This window comes from Mastigoproctus giganteus, chromosome 8 (genome assembly GCF_048544385.1).
Source record: "Mastigoproctus giganteus isolate SK-2022 chromosome 8, ASM4854438v1, whole genome shotgun sequence".
NCBI lineage: Eukaryota > Metazoa > Arthropoda > Arachnida > Uropygi > Thelyphonidae > Mastigoproctus > Mastigoproctus giganteus.
Window position 1 is genome coordinate 42,738,615 of NC_143582.1, and position 19,140 is coordinate 42,757,754.

General features: G+C 36.5%; 1 protein-coding gene across 1 annotated transcript in view; it reads left to right on the plus strand.

The window, feature by feature from the left end:
- The window catches only part of LOC150081487 (pre-mRNA-splicing factor RBM22), a 115,424-nt gene that overhangs the window by 23,223 nt on the left and 73,061 nt on the right, over positions 1-19,140 (plus strand). Inside the window, exon 3 of the mRNA XM_090379322.1 lies at positions 10,522-10,684. Within this exon, the coding sequence (XP_090235448.1) occupies positions 10,522-10,684 (163 nt within the window). The remainder of the gene's footprint in view (positions 1-10,521; positions 10,685-19,140) is intronic.

Here is a 19,140-nt window from a genome sequence, read left to right on the forward strand (position 1 = left end):
AATACAGAAAACAATAAAGGCCCCAATACTGAACCCTGAGGGACTCCACTAATAACATTAGTCCACGATGAGCAGTGTCCATTGATTACCACTCTCTGTCTTCTCCCCCTCAACCACCCCTTTATCCATAGCAGCAACTTGCCTCCAATGCCACACTGCTCCAATTTGTGCAGCAGTCTTCCATGTGCAACAGTATCAAAAGCCTTTCTAAGATCCAAGTATATAATATCAAAGTTATTCCCTGCATCCAGTTCTTTTGTGACTGCATCATAGTATCCAATCAAATTGGTCAGGCAAGACTTCCCCTTAACAAAACCATGCTGTGTCCTAGCTATAACTGAAGTCTTGTCTAGATGATCCTGCAGTGCTTCTTTCACCAGTGCCTCCATTAATTTTCCGGGAACAGAAGTTAAACTCACAGGTCTATAATTACTTGTGTCAGCCTTTGATCCCCCTTTGTGAATTGGGGTCACATTTGCACATCTCCAGTCAATGGGTACCTCCCCTGAGTCCAAGGAAGCTCTCATAATTATGGCTAAGGGTTTGCTTACCTCCTTTGCTGCCTCCTTTAATATAACTGGATAGATCCCATCCACCCCAGGTGCCTTTCTTGTATTTATCTTCAACAATTTCTCCTCCACTTTGCTCTCAGTTATTACAAGATTCCCTAGCTTACTGCTAGAGTATTAATGATTTATTGTTGTCGATTCTATAACCTTTATGTGAATAAATCATGATAATTATTTTTTTAATTAGTACCGAAAAACTGGTATTTTTGTATCAATACCGGGATTTGAATACCGGAAAAAAAATTACCGGGATCCCGGAATCTCAGTATTGTAAGCCCTAAGTAATGGTTAGTTTTGTCAACAGCACCCACATTTATTGAGTATTCACAAATAGCAACAACAACCTTTTCAAGTTGAAAGTTTTCCTGTTGTTACTTCAGTTTCAGTATTATAGAAAGTATAAGTTGTTCTTTTGCCTTTCCATGCTAACACTTGAACTTGATCCTCTTTTTTGAAAACCAGTGATCCTGTATTTTTCATTTTTCATTTGAGTCTTTATTTCTAGTGGTGAGCGGTAACCCCTTCTTGTTTCCCATAACATTGCCTTAGGTGTATATTTACTTAATGAAGTTGCTGGTTGAATACTACTGGAAAATTATTCAGTGAATAAATGGAATCCACTAAGCTGAATACTGTGAAGCAGTTTTTGGATTAGAAGTACAACCCTTGAGGTGAAAATCAAGGCTGGTCTTATCAAGCTATCAGTAGTAGGCTTTGCAAAATATGTCCTAACAGCTGTCGTGTAACCAGTTTCTGAGTCAGCTAAACAAATACACAAAGGCCACACCTTTTTTGTCTTTTGATGGTTATAACATTTGAAAAATTCTACTCTTGGACAGTGCTTTCATCTAATGCAATATTTTTTCCTGAAACAAAATATTCACTGAACTTTCCATCCAAATAATCAACAATATTTTTTACTTTAGAGCCCTACTTTGAATTCCTGTTGTTTGCTTTTTAGGTGGGCAGAGATAAACTTCCAAAATAGCTGCAGAAATCTCTTGCTACCAAATACGTTCATGAAAAATCTCTGTCCAATCTTCAGACCAGTATTCCTTTACATGTTTTTTTTTTTTTTTTTTTTTTTTTTTTCATTTAGTCTCATGTTGATAATAACACCCAAAAAACAGCTTTAGTTCATTTAGTGAAATTGAAAGATATGCCATATGGAACAGTATCTTATTTGAAAGCATTTTCTTGGCATAGTTATTTGTTTCTTTTAAAATTTCTATGAAAAAATCGGTAAAAAACAGCTGAAAAATTTAAGTTCAGGTATTGGATTACTTGCTTAACCCAACAGAAATATGCATTTGGAAACAGAAAATGAAAACATTTGAATGAAATATTTACCTTTGCTTGGTCTCCAGTTTTGCACACATTCTTCAAATGACCAGTTGTCATCAGTTTCTTCATTACTGCTGCTAGACCATTGTTTTTGGAGAAATGGGTCTACACTGGAAAAGGATACCTGAGAGAACATGCGTTGCCAAAGAAGTTTTAAGGTATATAAAGACAGGCTAACATGCCTGAACAGTAATGCAACTGATGATTGCAAACTTGTGTTAGTCTATCACTCAGAGAATCCAAGGGCCTTCAAAGGAGTGTGGATTCTCAAAGGAGACTTCTAATACACTGAAAGCTACTCTTTCAGCGTATTAGAAGTCTAATGCTAAAAACTGGGTGACTCATTCAATTTTTAAGGACTGATTTTACAAACAGTTTGCTTACAAGGTGGAAATGTATTGTAACACTTAAGATGTTGCTTTTCAAGATCTTGTTGAGATTGATAATGATCCTGAGCATTTCCATGATAATCACTACCCTTTTGCTACCTAATATGACATCTCTCATTCAACCTATGGATCAGGGCATCATTGCAACATTTAAGACCTATCTCATAGCAGCATTTAGACAAGGTGTTAGGAAATAGTGGTGTAATATTAAAAAAAAGTTTTTGAAAGACTATAAAATTTTAAAAACTGTAAAGAACATTGGTGCTGCCTGGAATGAAATCAAAGAAACTGATATGAACATCGTGGGGAAGAAATTGTGTCCGCAGTTTATAATTGGATTCAAAGTATCTGAAGAGAGTGTGGAGAGTGGTAAGAAACTGGATTTGGAAATGGACTGATATTCAGGAATTTATAGATAGACACAGAAAGGAGCTTACCAGCCATAAATTTATGAAACATCTGCCAAAATAACAAGGTGAAGAAGTCAATCAGGGGAGAAGAGGTGAACAGAACAATTGAAAAGATTCATTTGCAAGGATATCGCTAAAGTTGTTAACCTGTTTGAGAAGGATAACTCCTTTAGCTTTGGCTGTGTTTGAAAACCAAGACCCCAATGTTGAATGTTTTCAGAGGTTTCTGCAGGTATTTATGCTGTTGTTGCCTTCCATAGAGAGAGACATATGTGGGGAGAAAAAGAAGAGCTGTTTGTACATCCCTTGATATGTTCTTCAAGAAAGTAGTAATACCATCTACATCGGCAAAACCAGTACCATCTACATCAGTTTCTGCACATTTAAAACTATTCCCAGAAACCTAGAAACAGTTTCCTCAGACCCTAACCATTATTCCCACTTTCCTCTTCCAATTAAATGGCATTCATATTAAGTTACAAAAAATTACAAAAGAATGTTTCTATCTTTTGTCTAAATGTTTTGGACAAAAAATATAAACATCAGTCTCGCCAGTATTCCAGAATTTTCAATTTAGCAAAGATGCTTGTGTGGCATCTATGAGACATCCCTTTTGGGTTTTAATTATAAAAAAATTATTTTTAGTTTTTTTATTAAATTTAAAACTGCGATCTATTAGCTATGATGTGCTAAACTTAGTTAAAAAATACCAAACAAACCAATAATAAAGTTTTTGTCATATTTTTTCGAATATTTAAGGTCACTCATCCCTGGATTTAAACAGACAGTTGTGTGGCTTCTGGCAGACACAAATGTGAATATGTATTTTTGCCAGCTGTTTGCATTAAGTTGGTAAAACCAAAGCTCCATGGTAAATTAGACACCTAACACTTTCATTTCACAGACTCCAAGTGGAACTAGGAATTGCCTAAAGAAAGATAGATGCTTTTACCACCTGGTGTTTGTTAAATACTAAACAAAAAATTAATGTCATGTAATTCATAGTATATTGAAATGAAAACATAAAATACTTATAATTAGAGAATATTGGCAAACAAAGGTACACAGAAATGTTTGATTTAATTTACAAATTTAAAAAAATTACAGGAAAATTTTAAAAAGTGGCATCTGTCAGATGCTATAAAAGACCATTAATTACACAAATCTTCAAACATGTACATGATTATATGTTTCAGCTAGTGTGTGATCACTGAATTATGACCACCCCTATGAAAACTGAATGCAAACCGTTGACCATGTGAAGTACGAGAGTGCAGAGTTAGTCAACCTACATAGCATAGATAAGGTAGTCAGTGATTCTGTGGGTAGTAAAATTCCTAGCGTGATGGGTAAAAGGAAGGATTTATCGGACTTCGATAAAGGACGGACTGTGGGTGCTCAACAAGCTGGTGCCTCGATTTTTTGGACAACAGGTACAATAAAGAATGCACTCGGCATTTATTGGGGGAAAAAATTAGTTACAAAATTTGTCACTGTATGGTGCGTAACTATCTTAGTTACGATTATGCAAATAACGTAAGTTATTGCCACTAGTCAGCTCTACTGTACTGTATAAAAGCAAAGCAGTCTCTTTAAAATCATACAGTAGATGTTTGCCTGCACTACAGCAACAGTGCCAATAGCATTGCAGGAAAAGGTGCTATTAGTGAAGCTGTACTATCAGAACAGCTACAATGCAACTGCGGCTATCAGAGAATTCCAGCGTCAGAAGCACATAAGGTGTCGACCTGTGACTGTTTGTGCTGTCCACAAAATGATTGCAAAATTTGAAGCGACAGGACATCTTGATGTTCAACCAGGCAGGGGTCGAAAACGAGTGGACTCCTCTCGTGTTGAAAATGTGGCTATGGCTGTCATGGATTTATCAAGTCAATCTCCATTGGTAGTGCAAGTGTGCCAACTGTTTCTTGTGAAGTGGACATGCCATATTCCATTGTAAGGCTAGTAATGCGTCAAGTGTTGTAGTACTATTCTTACATGATGCACATGCTACAGCAGCTAAAGCATGGTGATGCAGATATTCGTTTCACATATGCACTTCAGTTTCTGGCACAAATGACAGTGGATATCACTTCTGTTTTAATTATAACTTGGCCATGGAACTTGGCCATTTAAGCAGAAATGGACAATTTCAGAAGTGGGCTTCATCACTCCTTTGGAGTGATGAAGCTCACTTCTGCTTAAATGGACAAGTGAATACACACAACTGTCGCATTTGGGCAACAGAAAACCCTCAAGTTATCCAAGAGGTCTCGTTGCATTCTCCAAAAGTGGCAGCGTGGTGTGGATTTATGGGCACATTTATGATTGGGCCATATTTTTTTTGAACAGGTAACACTGACTGGACCTCGCACCTGTTTCGTCACTGGACAGCGATATTATGAAACGGCAAATTTTGCAATACCAGAGCTGCAACAACGTGGGTGCCTTCAGGATACCATATTCATGCAAGATGATGCGCCACCCCACATCCACCGTTGTGTCCAAAGATTGCTAAAGCAACACTTTACTGTCGAACTTTACTGTCATTGTTTCCAGACATCTTGGCCACCCCGATCACCAGACCTCACCCCATGCGACTTCTGGTTGTGGGGTTTTTTGAAGAACCAGATGTATCAGGAAGAATGTCAAACTCTGGCAGATTTGAAGGACAGCATTAGATGTCATGTGCTGGCTATTACAATTGACATGTTACGTTCTGCTGTAGAAAATGCTGTTCTTTGAATGGAAACTGTTGTTGACCAAAATGGAGGACACATTGAACAGTTGTAGTGCTGTTCAAGTGATTTGTATTGACACAGTGCCATATAGTGACAAATTTTGTAACTAATTTTTTTTTTTTCAATAAATTGCTATCGCATTCTTTATTGTACCTGTTGTCCAAATTTCTCTTCAGTATGAGCCTTAGAACTCGCTCCAGAGCCCTCTACATAGGGATACTTTAATTTTAACAATCCTGTATATATGTGTGTGCGTGTGTGTGTGTGTGTGTGTGTGTGCGCGTGTGCGTGTGTGTGCGCGCGCATTTTTTTTTTTTTTTTTTTTTTTTTTTAATAGCGCTATGACATATAAGTATTATTGTGCTTCCGAATCTGGTAATCAAGTTAGCCCAACTAGGCTAACTTAATCCAGCATGGCCTATACATATTAATTTTATGAAGTATATTAGTATGTGATAATGAATTTTCATTACCTTCGGCTAATATTATGTTTAATTCAATACTAATTTTAAAATCAATACATTTACTTACATATATTATATGTACTACACTGTGTGTGGTAGAGAATGAAAGGGACTTGGGGGTGGTTGTGCAGGCAGATATGAAGTTCTCTGAGCAGTGCAGACGGGCTGCAAGAGTAGCTCATGGAGTATTGTCAATGATATACAGGAATTTTTCCAGCAGGGATAAGGAGGTGATTATTCCATTGTATAAGGCGATGGTCAGGCCACACCTAGAGTACTGTATACAGGTCTGGAGACCTCATTTCAAGAAGGATGTAGAGCTGCTGGAACGAGTACAGAGAAGGGCAACAAGATTAGTGAATGGAACAAAGGGGTGCTCTTACGAAGAAAGGCTTAAGTTTTGCAAATTACAGTGTCTGGAGACTAGGCACCAGCGAGGTGATCTGATAGAGGTGTATAAAGCCTTGAATGGTTTAAGCATGCTCAATGCTGATGGGATTCTTCCTCTAGCTCAGAAAAATCACCTGAGAGGGCATAAATTCAAATTGAGGAAAGACAGATGTAGGATAGACGTGCGGAAATTTGCCTTTAGCCAGCGGGTGGTTGGTTGGTGGAACAGACTTCCATCCCTTGTGGTGGAGGTTGATAGCCTAAATAAGTTTAAGGCTCAGCTGGACAGGTATTTTGAACGAACAGAGGGGTGAAGTGGAAGTGGGTTTTTTTTTTTGGCTGATGCTGCATAAGCTTGCTTTCTTGCATCAAATGCCTCTACTAATGCTAATGCTAATTATAATACAGGCATACCTCGGTTAACGTTACCTCTGATAACGAAGCTTCGATATAACGAAGTCGGCAATTTCAAGCCCCATTTAACATAAAAAAAATATTCCACTTTAATCACCTGAAATCTAAACAAACTGAAGAAATTACGGAAACCTTTGGGGCTTCTCGTGGTTGGTTCGAGAAATTTAAAAAACGGGCCAGGATTCATAGTGTAAAATTAACAGGAGAAGCTGCAAATAAGTTTCCAGAAAAATTAAAGGAAATAATTGAATGTGAAAATTTTCCAAATTTGGTGTTCAATGTTGACAAAAGCGGTTTGTTCTGGAAACGGCTACCAACAAAAAGCTTCATTTCTATTGAAGAAAAATCAGCTGCTGGGTTCAAAGCAGCCAAAGACCGTTTAACGTTACTCTTTGGATCAAATGCCTCTGGCGATTATAAATTAAAATTGTTATTAGTTTACCATTCAGAAAATCCGAGGGCGTTAAAAGGTAACATAAAAATGAATTTACCTGTAATATGGAAAGCAAATAGAAAAGCGTGGGTTACCAAGGAGTTATTTACTGATTGGTTTGTTAACCACTTTTGTCCTGAAGTAAAACGGTATTGTCAAAAAAAAAAACAACTTTGAAGAAAAAGCTCTTTTGTTGTTAGACAATGCTCCGGGACATCCTACTGATCTTAACACGTTGGTCACATGCATTCCTGTCAAAGTTGTGTTTCTTCCAGCAAACACAACTTCCCTGATTCCACCATTGGATCAGGGAGTAATAGCATCATTTAAAGCTTATTATCTGCGTCGAGCATTAAGCAGTTTAACTGAACTAGAGGATCAAGAGTTTGTTGTTTGGTTTTTTTTTTTAAGGAGCATTAGCAACTAAGGCCATATTGCTCCGGGATATGCGGTGGTCATTCCCTGACCTTTCCGCATCCTCCGTATTTGTTGGTGACGGGCTCGAACCCCGGTTTAATCAAGAAGCGTGTGCTATGCACTGCTGCTCCTTCCCACCTGGCTACGGAGGCGCCAGGATAAAGAGGAAATGACAGTTAAAACTTTTTGGAAAAACTACACCATGAAAAACGCAATTGAAAACATTGATAGTTCTTGGAAAGAAGGCACTAAGAAATGCTTAAATGGAGTTTGGCGCAAAATATGGCCAGAAGTTGTACTAGAAGAAGAAAATAACATCCAAGAAATTAGAAATGAAGTTATCCAGATGGCTCAATCAATAGGTTTCGAAAATGTCGATGAAGAAGATGTTAGAAATTTATTGAATGCAGAAGATGATGGTTTTTCAGTGGAAGATTTAGAAAACCTTGTTAGCAACGAAGACAAAGATAATGAAGACGAAGTTAAAGAAGTTCCTGCCGAAAAAGTGTTAACAACCAAAGATTTAAAAAGGTGCTTAAATGACATTTAAAACGTTTTAAATTTTTTTAGTGAAAATGATCCTGATTTAGGAAGAAGTGTTATTTTTTAAGCGATCAGTGTTAAATGCAATAACTCCGTATAGGCAATTGTTAAATGAAAGAGAAAAAGAGCATAAACAATCAACTTTAGACTCATATTTTAAAATGTGATTTCACTTTGTATGTAAGTTGACTGTTTATTTAATAAAACTTTTCTTTGTTTGAAAAAAAAGCTTTTCATTTTCTTTACGTAGGAACGTATCCCTATTCTGGCCATAGTATTTTTACCTCTGAAAATGAAGTTTCGCTTAACGAAGTAATTTCGTGGAACGCATCCTATTTCGTTATTCGAGGTATGCCTGTATAGTACTTTCCATCACATGGCCGTCAATCCCCTACTTCTTCGGCGGCTTTGAGTGGATTGACAGCCCATCTGATGTGTCTCATACCTACCCGTTTCTGTTGTCCCTATACCAGTTTTGCCTTTTTGTTATATTAATTTACTTTTAATTTTACATTTTAAGTTTCCAATTTTAATTTTCAATTTTACATTTTAAATTTATTATTTCCAAATTTACATTTTAAATTTAAAATTTTCAACTTTACATTTTAAATATCTCATTTACTTATTTTTATTTTAGTTTAATTTTTATGATTGTTCTCTACAGCAAACTGTGATAGGGGACACAAAGCCCAACGGGTATATATCCGATATTGTGAAGGCTCTTACCTACTGTTACTGTCCTGAGGAAGTTGCAGTTTAGAAAGGGGTTTATTTCCCGCCTTGTAATTGTTATATAGGTAGTGAAGCATTTTACTGCGCAGTCGCACTTGCTTTATACTGTGTCGTTGGTGTATTAGCCTCAGGTCCCAACATCCTATGCTAATGTCTGCTGTGTGGGGGGTTTATTTAGTTGTTGGGTGGTTGGTTTTCTGTTAATTTCTTACGAAATATGCCTACAATGGGATTATCAAATTGTATTTACATATATTTTTACAGTTTTTTGTACATTTGTTTTTGCCTATATATATATATATATAAAGAATTATTATTATTAGTGTAAAATATAGTAGGTAGATATTTATGCTTAGAATTAGACTAATGAAAATACTGTGTACCCTGGGAGCGATATACGTGTTGACTGAAGGGGGGGAAAGATAGGAATTGAAATTAAAATAAATATAACAAAAGAAAAAATAAACCAAATGGAATTTTGAAGAGACGACCAAGGTGGAAATAGCATTGCGATGTCATTCATAATATGGTTGTAGGGTATTTTTGCGTTAGCAGTGACCCTGATCCATATTTCATGTTATCGTAATACTGCTTATCTAAATCTTAATTTCCTACACCCCCCCCTCCCGCATATACCAATAGCTTCTCCATTCTATTATTCTATAAGATTATATATATATATATCGGATACTGTTATTTACATTTTGAATTTTATTTCAAACATGGCATGCTTAACAAAATACAAAATTACATATGTTGCTTACCACAGAGTAGTGTCAACCTTGAGTGAATATTGTTTTGCAATCTCATCTGTACTATGTGAAAACAATAAATCTTTCAGAAACAACTAGGATAAGATTAGAAATTTATTGAACTAGTGTGAGAAGAAAAACAAGTAACTTGAAATTATAAACAAATGCAACGTTGGTGCTTGTACAGTACTGTGCCACTCTTCAAACAGAAAGCTAGTAGTTGCAAAGATAGTGGCAGGTCATCTGACTGGTTCTTGCACACAAGTTCTGTGCAAAAATCATAAAATAAAATCACTAGTTTCCTAAATATAGTCAAAAGTTTGACTATATTTAGAAAAGCAGAAAAATTTTCAGATTTTTAATCATTGATTAATAGTTAACACAAGAAAGCTATTTTTAATGATAGCTTGTCAGGTGACCTATCATCCGCAGGTTAATAATGGTGGCATCCCGGGATTACATGTTGAATCCTGTCAGACTTAGACCAATAAACTCCTTCTACAATTAGTCGCAGCTTTCATCTTTCCTGATTAAGGCTGATGATATGATTCAACATTTGGCTTCAAGAAATGTCACTAATTATTAAGTGGTTCTATTTTTACATGGTTTAATTAACGTTGTTCATGTTTCATGTTAGTTTAAGAGGTATTAATTTGCAAGTGGTTGTTGAAAAAACTTAAGTTATTGATAGGAGTGGAACTAAGATAAAAATTTAAAAAAGGGTGTTTTTTTTTTTTTTTTTTTTTGTTTTTTTTTACATATAGTAGTTTTAATTAATCTAAACTGAAACTTACAGGAATAATTGACTTGATATTAAAAAGACAATATGGATGTAAATGTTTCTTGTTTTTTAGTTAGACAAATTTTACTTTTCATTTAATGTGGAAAATATTTATTTATATGCTGCACAAATTCTGTCTTAGACGAAAGAACGATATGGCAAAGAATGTAAAATATGCTTAAGGCCATTCACTGTCTTTCGGTGGTGTCCTGGTGCAAGAATGCGATTTAAAAAGACAGAAGTGTGTCAGACATGCAGTAAACAGAAGAATGTTTGCCAGACATGTCTTTTGGATTTAGAATATGGTAAGTGTATGGAATCTTTCCTGAAATTAATAGATAGATATGGTTTAAAGAGTTGTACATAATTCATTTTTATATTATTCTTGAACATTTCATGCGTTTTAGTTATTTTAAGCAAGTACAGGGAAATCTTGCTTAACTTAAATAATGCAAGTAAACAAGTTTATACAGCATCAGCTAAAAAAAAAAAGTACTTTATTATTTGTTCAGTCTTCCCTAAAGTTATTCAATTACCCACTATCCACAACATTAGTTGGAAGTTTATTTCCAGAAATCAATTATTCTCCTGTACCTGAAAGCAAATTTCTGCAACCATCCTTTTTGTAATTTAAATTTGTTCTCATGTTTTTTTTGAGAGAGAGTACAGATGTTGTCGATATTTTGTTTACTTAGCCCTTTTAAAACATTAAACACTTCAGTTAGTTCACCATGCAGATTGTAATGACTGTGCTTCAGAAAAAAAAAAAAAAATCTTTTTTTTTTTTTTTTTTATATATATTTTTTATTATATATTAGGTTTTTTTTTTTATTTAATTTAATTTACTTAACTTTGAAAAGACTTAATGGCAATGAAAACATTTTTGGAAAATGTGGCAGTTATGCCATTAAATTTATTATTGTCAAATACATTTATTATTAATTATTACAAATATGATATATCCTTACCTTTTGTGTTATAGATTTTATATACAGGTAACCCTCGTATAACACGGTAGTTTGGTTCCTACAAAATCTCGTGTAATGCAAAACCATGTTTACGGGACTAAGAACCAGTAAAAAGGGGGGTTACATTACAGAAGCTAACAAAAATACTCCTCTTTTTCTTTTTAACTGTTGGAAACTTTATTTTTATAATAGTAGTAACTTAATTAGTAATAACTGAACAAACATCTTACCTTACAAACTGTGATACTTATATACCCCCAGGGACTCACAACTGGTGAGTATGGGCTTGGCACACCCAGGGTCCTGAGCTGGACATCATCATTCTTCTTTTTCTTGATTCCTTTCTACTTCTCTCTCTCTCTCAGGGTAACTTGTGAATTTTTTTTTTTGGCTAGTGCAGCATAAGCCTCAGGCTTCCTTGCACCATATGGCTAATAATAATAATATGTCAGATAATGTACGTTAATTTAATTTTTTTCCTCTTCATTGCTACTAAGCACAATCTCTTCTGCAGCATGCATCTAGATTTTGTGTACCTTCTGCTCTCTGTCGATCTGCAAGTTGCACATTTCGAAGTCACAATTTTTTATGGTCTCAAACAAGCACAGAACCTAACCCAGGAATCTCCCAACAAAATACAGTGGACTTCCGCTTAGGTATAAAGCACAAATTTAACTTTTGCAAACACAAATTTAAATGATATGTGAAAATCAGAAGAATATTTTCCAGTTAGCAAAATAAAAATAAATTTACGCTTATATACATAACTTAATTAATACGTATGTAATATGTACATACTAATTGATATTTCTGTTCACTGACTTTTTTTGTTGTAAAATTTAAAACAGTAAAAATGATAAGCAATTAATTACAAAGAGCATGGCACACACACAAGTTGCAACAAATACGATACGGAGTAATGAGTTTCTGAAAATTTATTTATGTTTTTTATATGATTGAATATTTCATGGAAGGGGAAACAATTTCATCATAATAACATGAAAACCCACAGAATTCCAGCTGTTGGCACTATTGCAAATGCAAGAAGATCGAGTTTACTACCCGTTTATAATTTATTTTTTTTAATTTTTTTTTTATCATATGATGTGAGCAATACACGAAGGAACCAGTTTCTTCCTGCTTACTTCATGTATCATGGCTGTGAGGTCCAACCGGATAGTGCGGTACCATTGTGATATAAGACTTGGATATCATGATATCCAAGTCTGAGGTGGGATTCGAGCCCGCGACCTTTGGGTTGCCAGGCAGGCACTTTACCCACCCAGCTAGCCCGGCCGGCCCAGTTTATAATTGATTACGCTAACAGAAAAGACCAACAAACCGGAAAATGCAAATTGTTTTTATTGTTTTGTGGTAGTTACCTCCAGAAATGTGCTTTAGAAAAATATCACGAAGGTGATAACTACTAGCGAGTCAACAGCAGGGATTTACAAAAAGGAATGAAATTGTTGAAAATTTCCAGCAATTCTCAAGCCGTGTTACAGCGAAACCTTGTTGTAGAAGTACCGTGTTGTGTAAGGATTGTCACATTTCTCAAATCGTGTTAGAGCGAAACTGTGTTGCAGAAGTATCGTGTTATACGGAGGTTGCCTGTCTATACAAAGATTAGCTATTGTTTATTTATTAATAAATTTTTCACTTTTCTCACAACCAGTGTAGCAAAATTCATTGTGTTTGTGTGAATACACACAAATGTGAGTGTTTTTAAATTTCACCATTACATTTTTGAAGAGGGCTGTGATTTTAGAACGAGTATGAGCGAGTTACAAATAGAGAACTAAAAAAAAACTAAACAGGTATAATTTGTTTTACACTACCTGTAATAATAATTTCTGAGGATATTTGCTGAAGTTACTTCATTACTGAAGCATAAAGGAAAGGGTAAAAAGTTTTCTCGTACTAAAAGTTAATTATCAAATTTTCAGTTTAAATGACCAATAATGGTTTTTTTTTTTTTTGCAAGAATACATAACTTATATTGACAAGAAGTAGACTGTTCCTTTTAAAGTGACGGAAGAAAAGTCATCTGATGAAACTGGTACAGTACACTAGTTTTATGCAGGTAACCTCAGAATTCTTACTCTAAAATTTCATGTATACAGAGGTAGGAACCTTTTTTGTTATTTAAAGCATACTTGGAAATTGACCGCTTGTCAGCAGTTTGCTAATTTAAAGTTAAATCAGACATTCGACACTGAGTTTAATTTCTCCTATTTAAAAGCCTTTGTATGGGCCACTAGAATTTTTTGAAAGCCTTAAAATAAACAAGTGAGTATCACGAAAAAAAATAGATTTATCTCGTAAATCATATACAGTCGATTCCAGTTATTTGGGGCACATCGGGACTAATGCATTTTGGCCCGATTAAGCAGTTGCCCCAATTTTGCGAAGTTTCACGTAAATATTTAAAAAATACAGTGGATCCCTGCTTTACAGTTGGTTCACTGTACGATCAAATCACGTTACAGTGAACTCACCATAAAGTACTGTTCACTGTACGATGTGTAGTAAGCGCCAGTCATTGTGATCACGTTTGTGAATTGAATTTTAATTCTATTAAATAGCGATTCTAATTAGCAAAAATAGGAGGAATATATCCACAGTCTATAAAAGTAAAGATATATTAAGCACAGATTTACCCTTTATTACCTTACCAATTAAAAAATTAAATGATACATGAAAATTGGAAGGATATACGTGATAATCGGAATAATTAATACATACTGTAATATGTACATACTAACTAGTTCACATTTCTGTTCACTTACATTTGTGGGTGGTGGTTAAAGTTTAAAACAGTAAAAAGATAAGCAATCAGATAACAGAGAACACGGCACGCATAAATTGCAAGTAACAAGATATGCGCAAGTGAGAACGGAGTAACAAGTTTCGAAGCTTTAAAAATATGAATAAAGAGAAGATTACGAAAATTAATTTTTTTATATGATTGAAGATTTCATGGAAGTGTAAACACATTCACCATAATAACCCACAGAATTCCAGCTGTCGATATTATTGCAAATTCGGTAAGATCGAGTTTACTATCTGTTTATAATAGATTGCACTACAGAAAAGCCCAATAAACAGGTGACTGCTAATTGTTTTTATTGTTTTATGGTTGTGACCTCCAGAAATCTGGCCGAACCACGAGATACAGCACCCTACCGCAGATTACCACCACTGACTGCACCTCAGTAGGGTTACTGTACCTTACCAAGGTACAGTCACCCTACTGCAGCACTGGAGATTACCCTACGATTGTCTCTGACAATCGTAGGGTAATCTCCAGTGCTGCAGTCTCCTGCCCCTATTAAACGGCGTGTTGTCCCAATTAAGCGAAATAAACCCTGGCTATTTTCTCGATTGGGTTCTGTTCTTTAAGATTTGTCCCAAGTGTCTGGTTGCGAGGTTAGCCTGTGCAGACGTTGCTCCTTAAAGCTCTTCAGACAGAGAAGTTTTTCCTGATTTATTTTCTGCTTTATTAGTTTAAATTGTCATATTAACTTATTTTCTAGAGTAGCTTTATATTCCTAGTTACGATACTTAGTTTAAAGTTTAACTTAGACAGAGATTTTGTAGATATTACTTAGTATCGGTAACGGTATCAAATCCACGTGTCACAAATTGAACGAGAGGTCTTTTTTTTTTTAACCAAATTTAGTCGATTTATTAACCAATTGTTATATCAAATTATCTTCTATAAGTAGATTATAGACCTAATCAGGATACTTAGTTTATTCTAAATTGAGATAGCGAGATTTGGAAGCTAATCAATACTTACGAGTCCGTAGAAATACCATTCGTGAATTCCCGCCATTTTTACACGATAGCATAAGCTTAGTGTAGTATAGTGCATAATATAATATTGTCAATTAATCAGTAAATCTATTAATCTTGATAAACTTTATTGTCAATTAAATTGTATTTTTAACTCTATAAATATATATAACGACTTAATCGTAACAAATAATTAATACATAACTATAGTGGTACACGTGATACGGAAGTTGTATAAAGGGAACTCGTAGAAAACACTAGATACCGAAAAAAAATATATATATAACATAACTGTTTTGGGATATAACTTAAGGATTTAATTTTTGTTTTGAATTTCATTGAATTAAATCGGAATCATGACTCTGACCAGAGCAGCAAAGCAAAAGGCTCAAGCTAATGGGAGTGCTGTGGTTCAGGGGAGAACTGAGGGGGGCAGTTGCCCTCTGAATCACAGTCTATTAAAATGCACTGTTTGCTTGATGTTTGCGGAGCAGTCGGGTACGGGACATGATACTGCCAAGGGGGATGTCTTTGTGTGTGCACGATGTAAGGAGTGCAAGGAAATCAGGCGACAACTCAGCGTTGTTATGGGTCTTTATGAGAGCTTGAAGGACAGGGTGGATGCCCTCGAAGGAAATAAATTGAGGGGCCCATCAAGCTCTCAGCTGCCCACATCAACGCCAGAGCTTGCACTTGGTCATCAGGCAACACAGAAGCAGCCCCCTAGGCAGAATGCGCTGGTCCCACAGGAACTAGTAGTTGTTGGTGACTCTATTGTCAGGGAAACGGGGAACATGCTTTGTAAAAAGGATAGGTGGAATAGGACCAGGGTATGTCTGCCAGGGGCAAAGGTTGATGACGTTGTAGAGCGGATATCATCTTTTAAGGGCACAAAAGGTGATATAGTTGTACACGTTGGCACCAATGATATTAAAAGTAGGAGACCGGCGGAATTACTTAGCAAGTACAGGTCACTGTTGAAAAAAAGCCGTGAATTAGGGTTGAACTTGAAAGTGTCTGCAATTCTGCCCAGACACGATAGGAGGGAGTATATGATGAGAGCCTTGTCGATCAATTCGGCCCTGGAGGGATTGTGCAAGGCTCAAGGGGTAGAATTTTTTTCAGCCTGGACTGTACTTGTTAACAGGAGAGATTGCTTCTACAGGGACGGGATACACTTAAATAGAAAGGGTGCAAGAATTTTTGCTGATGCTGTCGAGGCAGTGTTAGGTGGGTCGGAAAACTGCTAGTTGGGGGGGGATACAAGGACTAATAGATTAACAGTAGCCACTGGCAGAGGTGGAAGTGATTCTTGCACTGCTTCTATTGAAATGAGCAGAAGTCTGAAAAACAAGATGCAGGATATTTCAGAGATTGCTGGTAGTCATTGCGGTACAAGTAAACACATGGGTTGTGTTAGGGTAGCTAAGAATAGAAACAGGTGCATGTATACCTGCGTGTACACCAATGCTAGGAGTTTGGTAAATAAATTTGATGAATTTGAGGTATTGCTCAAAACATCAAAGGCAGATATTGTTGGGATATCAGAGACGTGGTGTCACACAGATATAAGTAATGCGGAACTGGAATTTGGGGAATACAATGTGTATAGAAAGGATAGACAGGACAGGAGGGGAGGAGGGGTTATGCTATTAATTAAGAAACACATAAAGTCCAAGGAAGTGACGCCAGTCGACATCGATGGACAGGGCAGTGTCGAGTCAGTTTGGTGTGACATAAGCATAGGGAAATCAAAATTGAGAGTAGGAGTGTGCTATAGGCCTAATGACTCTGATGAGTATAATAAGATATTGTACAGGGAAATAGAGTGGGCCAGTAAATCAGAGAGTCTTATAATGGGGGATTTTAATTTCCCAGATATTGACTGGAATTTGTGGGTTGGTCACTCGCACACTAGCAAGGCTTTTGTGGATTTATTGGATGATTGTTTTCTACATCAGCATGTTCGTGAGGCAACAAGAGGGAGCAGTACTCTTGATCTGATTATCAGTAGTGATTCTTCATGCATTAAGAACCTGCGGATAAATGAACCACTAGGTGGCAGTGATCACAGTGTGTTGAAGTGGGATTTACTCAAGGAGGTAACTACCATCAGAGGTAAAGGGAAGGGTTTTTGTTTTCGTAAAGGAGACTATGATGGTCTGAGACAGTATTTAAATTCTATACAGTGGGACCAACTGATGATGTTACCAACAGCAAACTCAAAATGGGAAGCATTCAAGGAACTAATCTTGGAGGCTACCAGGCTTTACATACCAACTAAGAAATATTGTTCAAGGTTTAGGCCTAAATGGTTGTCAGATGAACTAATGAGACATGTGGCAGAGAAGAAAAATGCATGGGATACATACAAATTAATGGGTGACATGGAAGCCTATGATAGATATAAGTTGGTCTGTAACCAAGTCACAAAGGAGATTAGGCAGGCAAAGGCAGACTACGAAAAATCCTTGGCAAAGGATGCAAAGAAAAACAGAAAAGAGTTCTTTACATACTTGAACTTGAGAAGGAAAGGGATGAATCAGATTGGTCCACTGGATATTGATGGTTCAACAGTTGAGGATCCTGCTCAGGTGGCTAACAATCTAAACGAGTATTTTGCATCTACATTCACGCATGAGGAGTTATTCAGGAAGGAGAATGATGTAGGTAAAGTAAACATTGGCAATGAGCTGGATGATTTTGTAATAACTGAGAGGAAAGTGGAGGAGAGATTGTTGAGGATAAACATAAAAAAGGCACCTGGGGTGGATGGGATCTATCCAGTTATATTAAAGGAGGCAGCAAAGGAAGTATGCAAACCCCTAGCCATAATTATGAGAGCTTCTTTGGACTCAGGGGAGGTACCCATAGACTGGAGATGTGCAAATGTAACCCCAATTCACAAAGGAGGATCAAAGGCTGACACAAGTAATTATAGACCTGTTAGTTTAACTTCTGTTCCAGGTAAATTAATGGAGGCACTGGTTAAAGAAGCACTGCAGGATCATCTAGACAAGAATTCCGTTATAGCTCAGACGCAGCATGGTTTTGTTAAGGGCAGGTCTTGCCTGACCAATTTGATTGGATACTATGATGTAGTCACAAAAGAACTGGATGCAGGGAATAACTTTGATATTATATATTTGGATCTTAGAAAGGCTTTCGATACTGTTGCACATGGAAGACTGCTGCACAAATTGGAGCAGTGTGGCATTGGAGGCAAATTGCTGCTATGGATAAGGGGATGGTTGAGTGGCAGAAGACAGAGAGTGGTAATCAATGGACACTGCTCAACGTGGACTAATGTTATTAGTGCAGTTCCTCAAGGTTCAATGTTGGGTCCGTTGTTGTTTTCGGTGTTTATGAATGATATTGATGATGGGATATCAAGTTTAATGTCCAAGTTTGCAGATGATACAAAGGTTGGCAGGGTCGTTAAGGACACTACTGACGCTATGCTGCTGCAACAGGATCTGGAAAGGTTGAACAGATGGGCTGAGAGGTGGCAAATGAAGTTTAACATTGACAAATGTAAAGTACTACATATGGGAAACAGTAACCCCAGAGCAACGTATCAACTCTGCGTTACTACACTGACAGTGGTGGAGAATGAAAAGGACCTGGGGGTAATTGTGCAGGCAGATATGAAGTTCTCTGAGCAGTGCAGACGAGCTGCAAGAGTAGCTCATGGTGTCTTGTCAATGATATACAGGAATTTTTCTAGCAGGGATAAGGAGGTGATTATTCCCTTGTATAAGGCAATGGTTAGGCCACATCTTGAGTACTGTATACAGGTCTGGAGGCCTCATTTCAAGAAGGATGTAGAGCTGCTGGAACGGGTACAGAGAAGGGCAACAAGATTAGTAAATGGAACAAAGGGTTGCTCTTACGAAGAAAGGCTTAAGTTTTGCAAATTGCAGAGTCTGGAGACTAGGCACCGGCGAGGCGATCTGATAGAGGTGTATAAGGCTTTGAATGGTTTGAGCATGCTC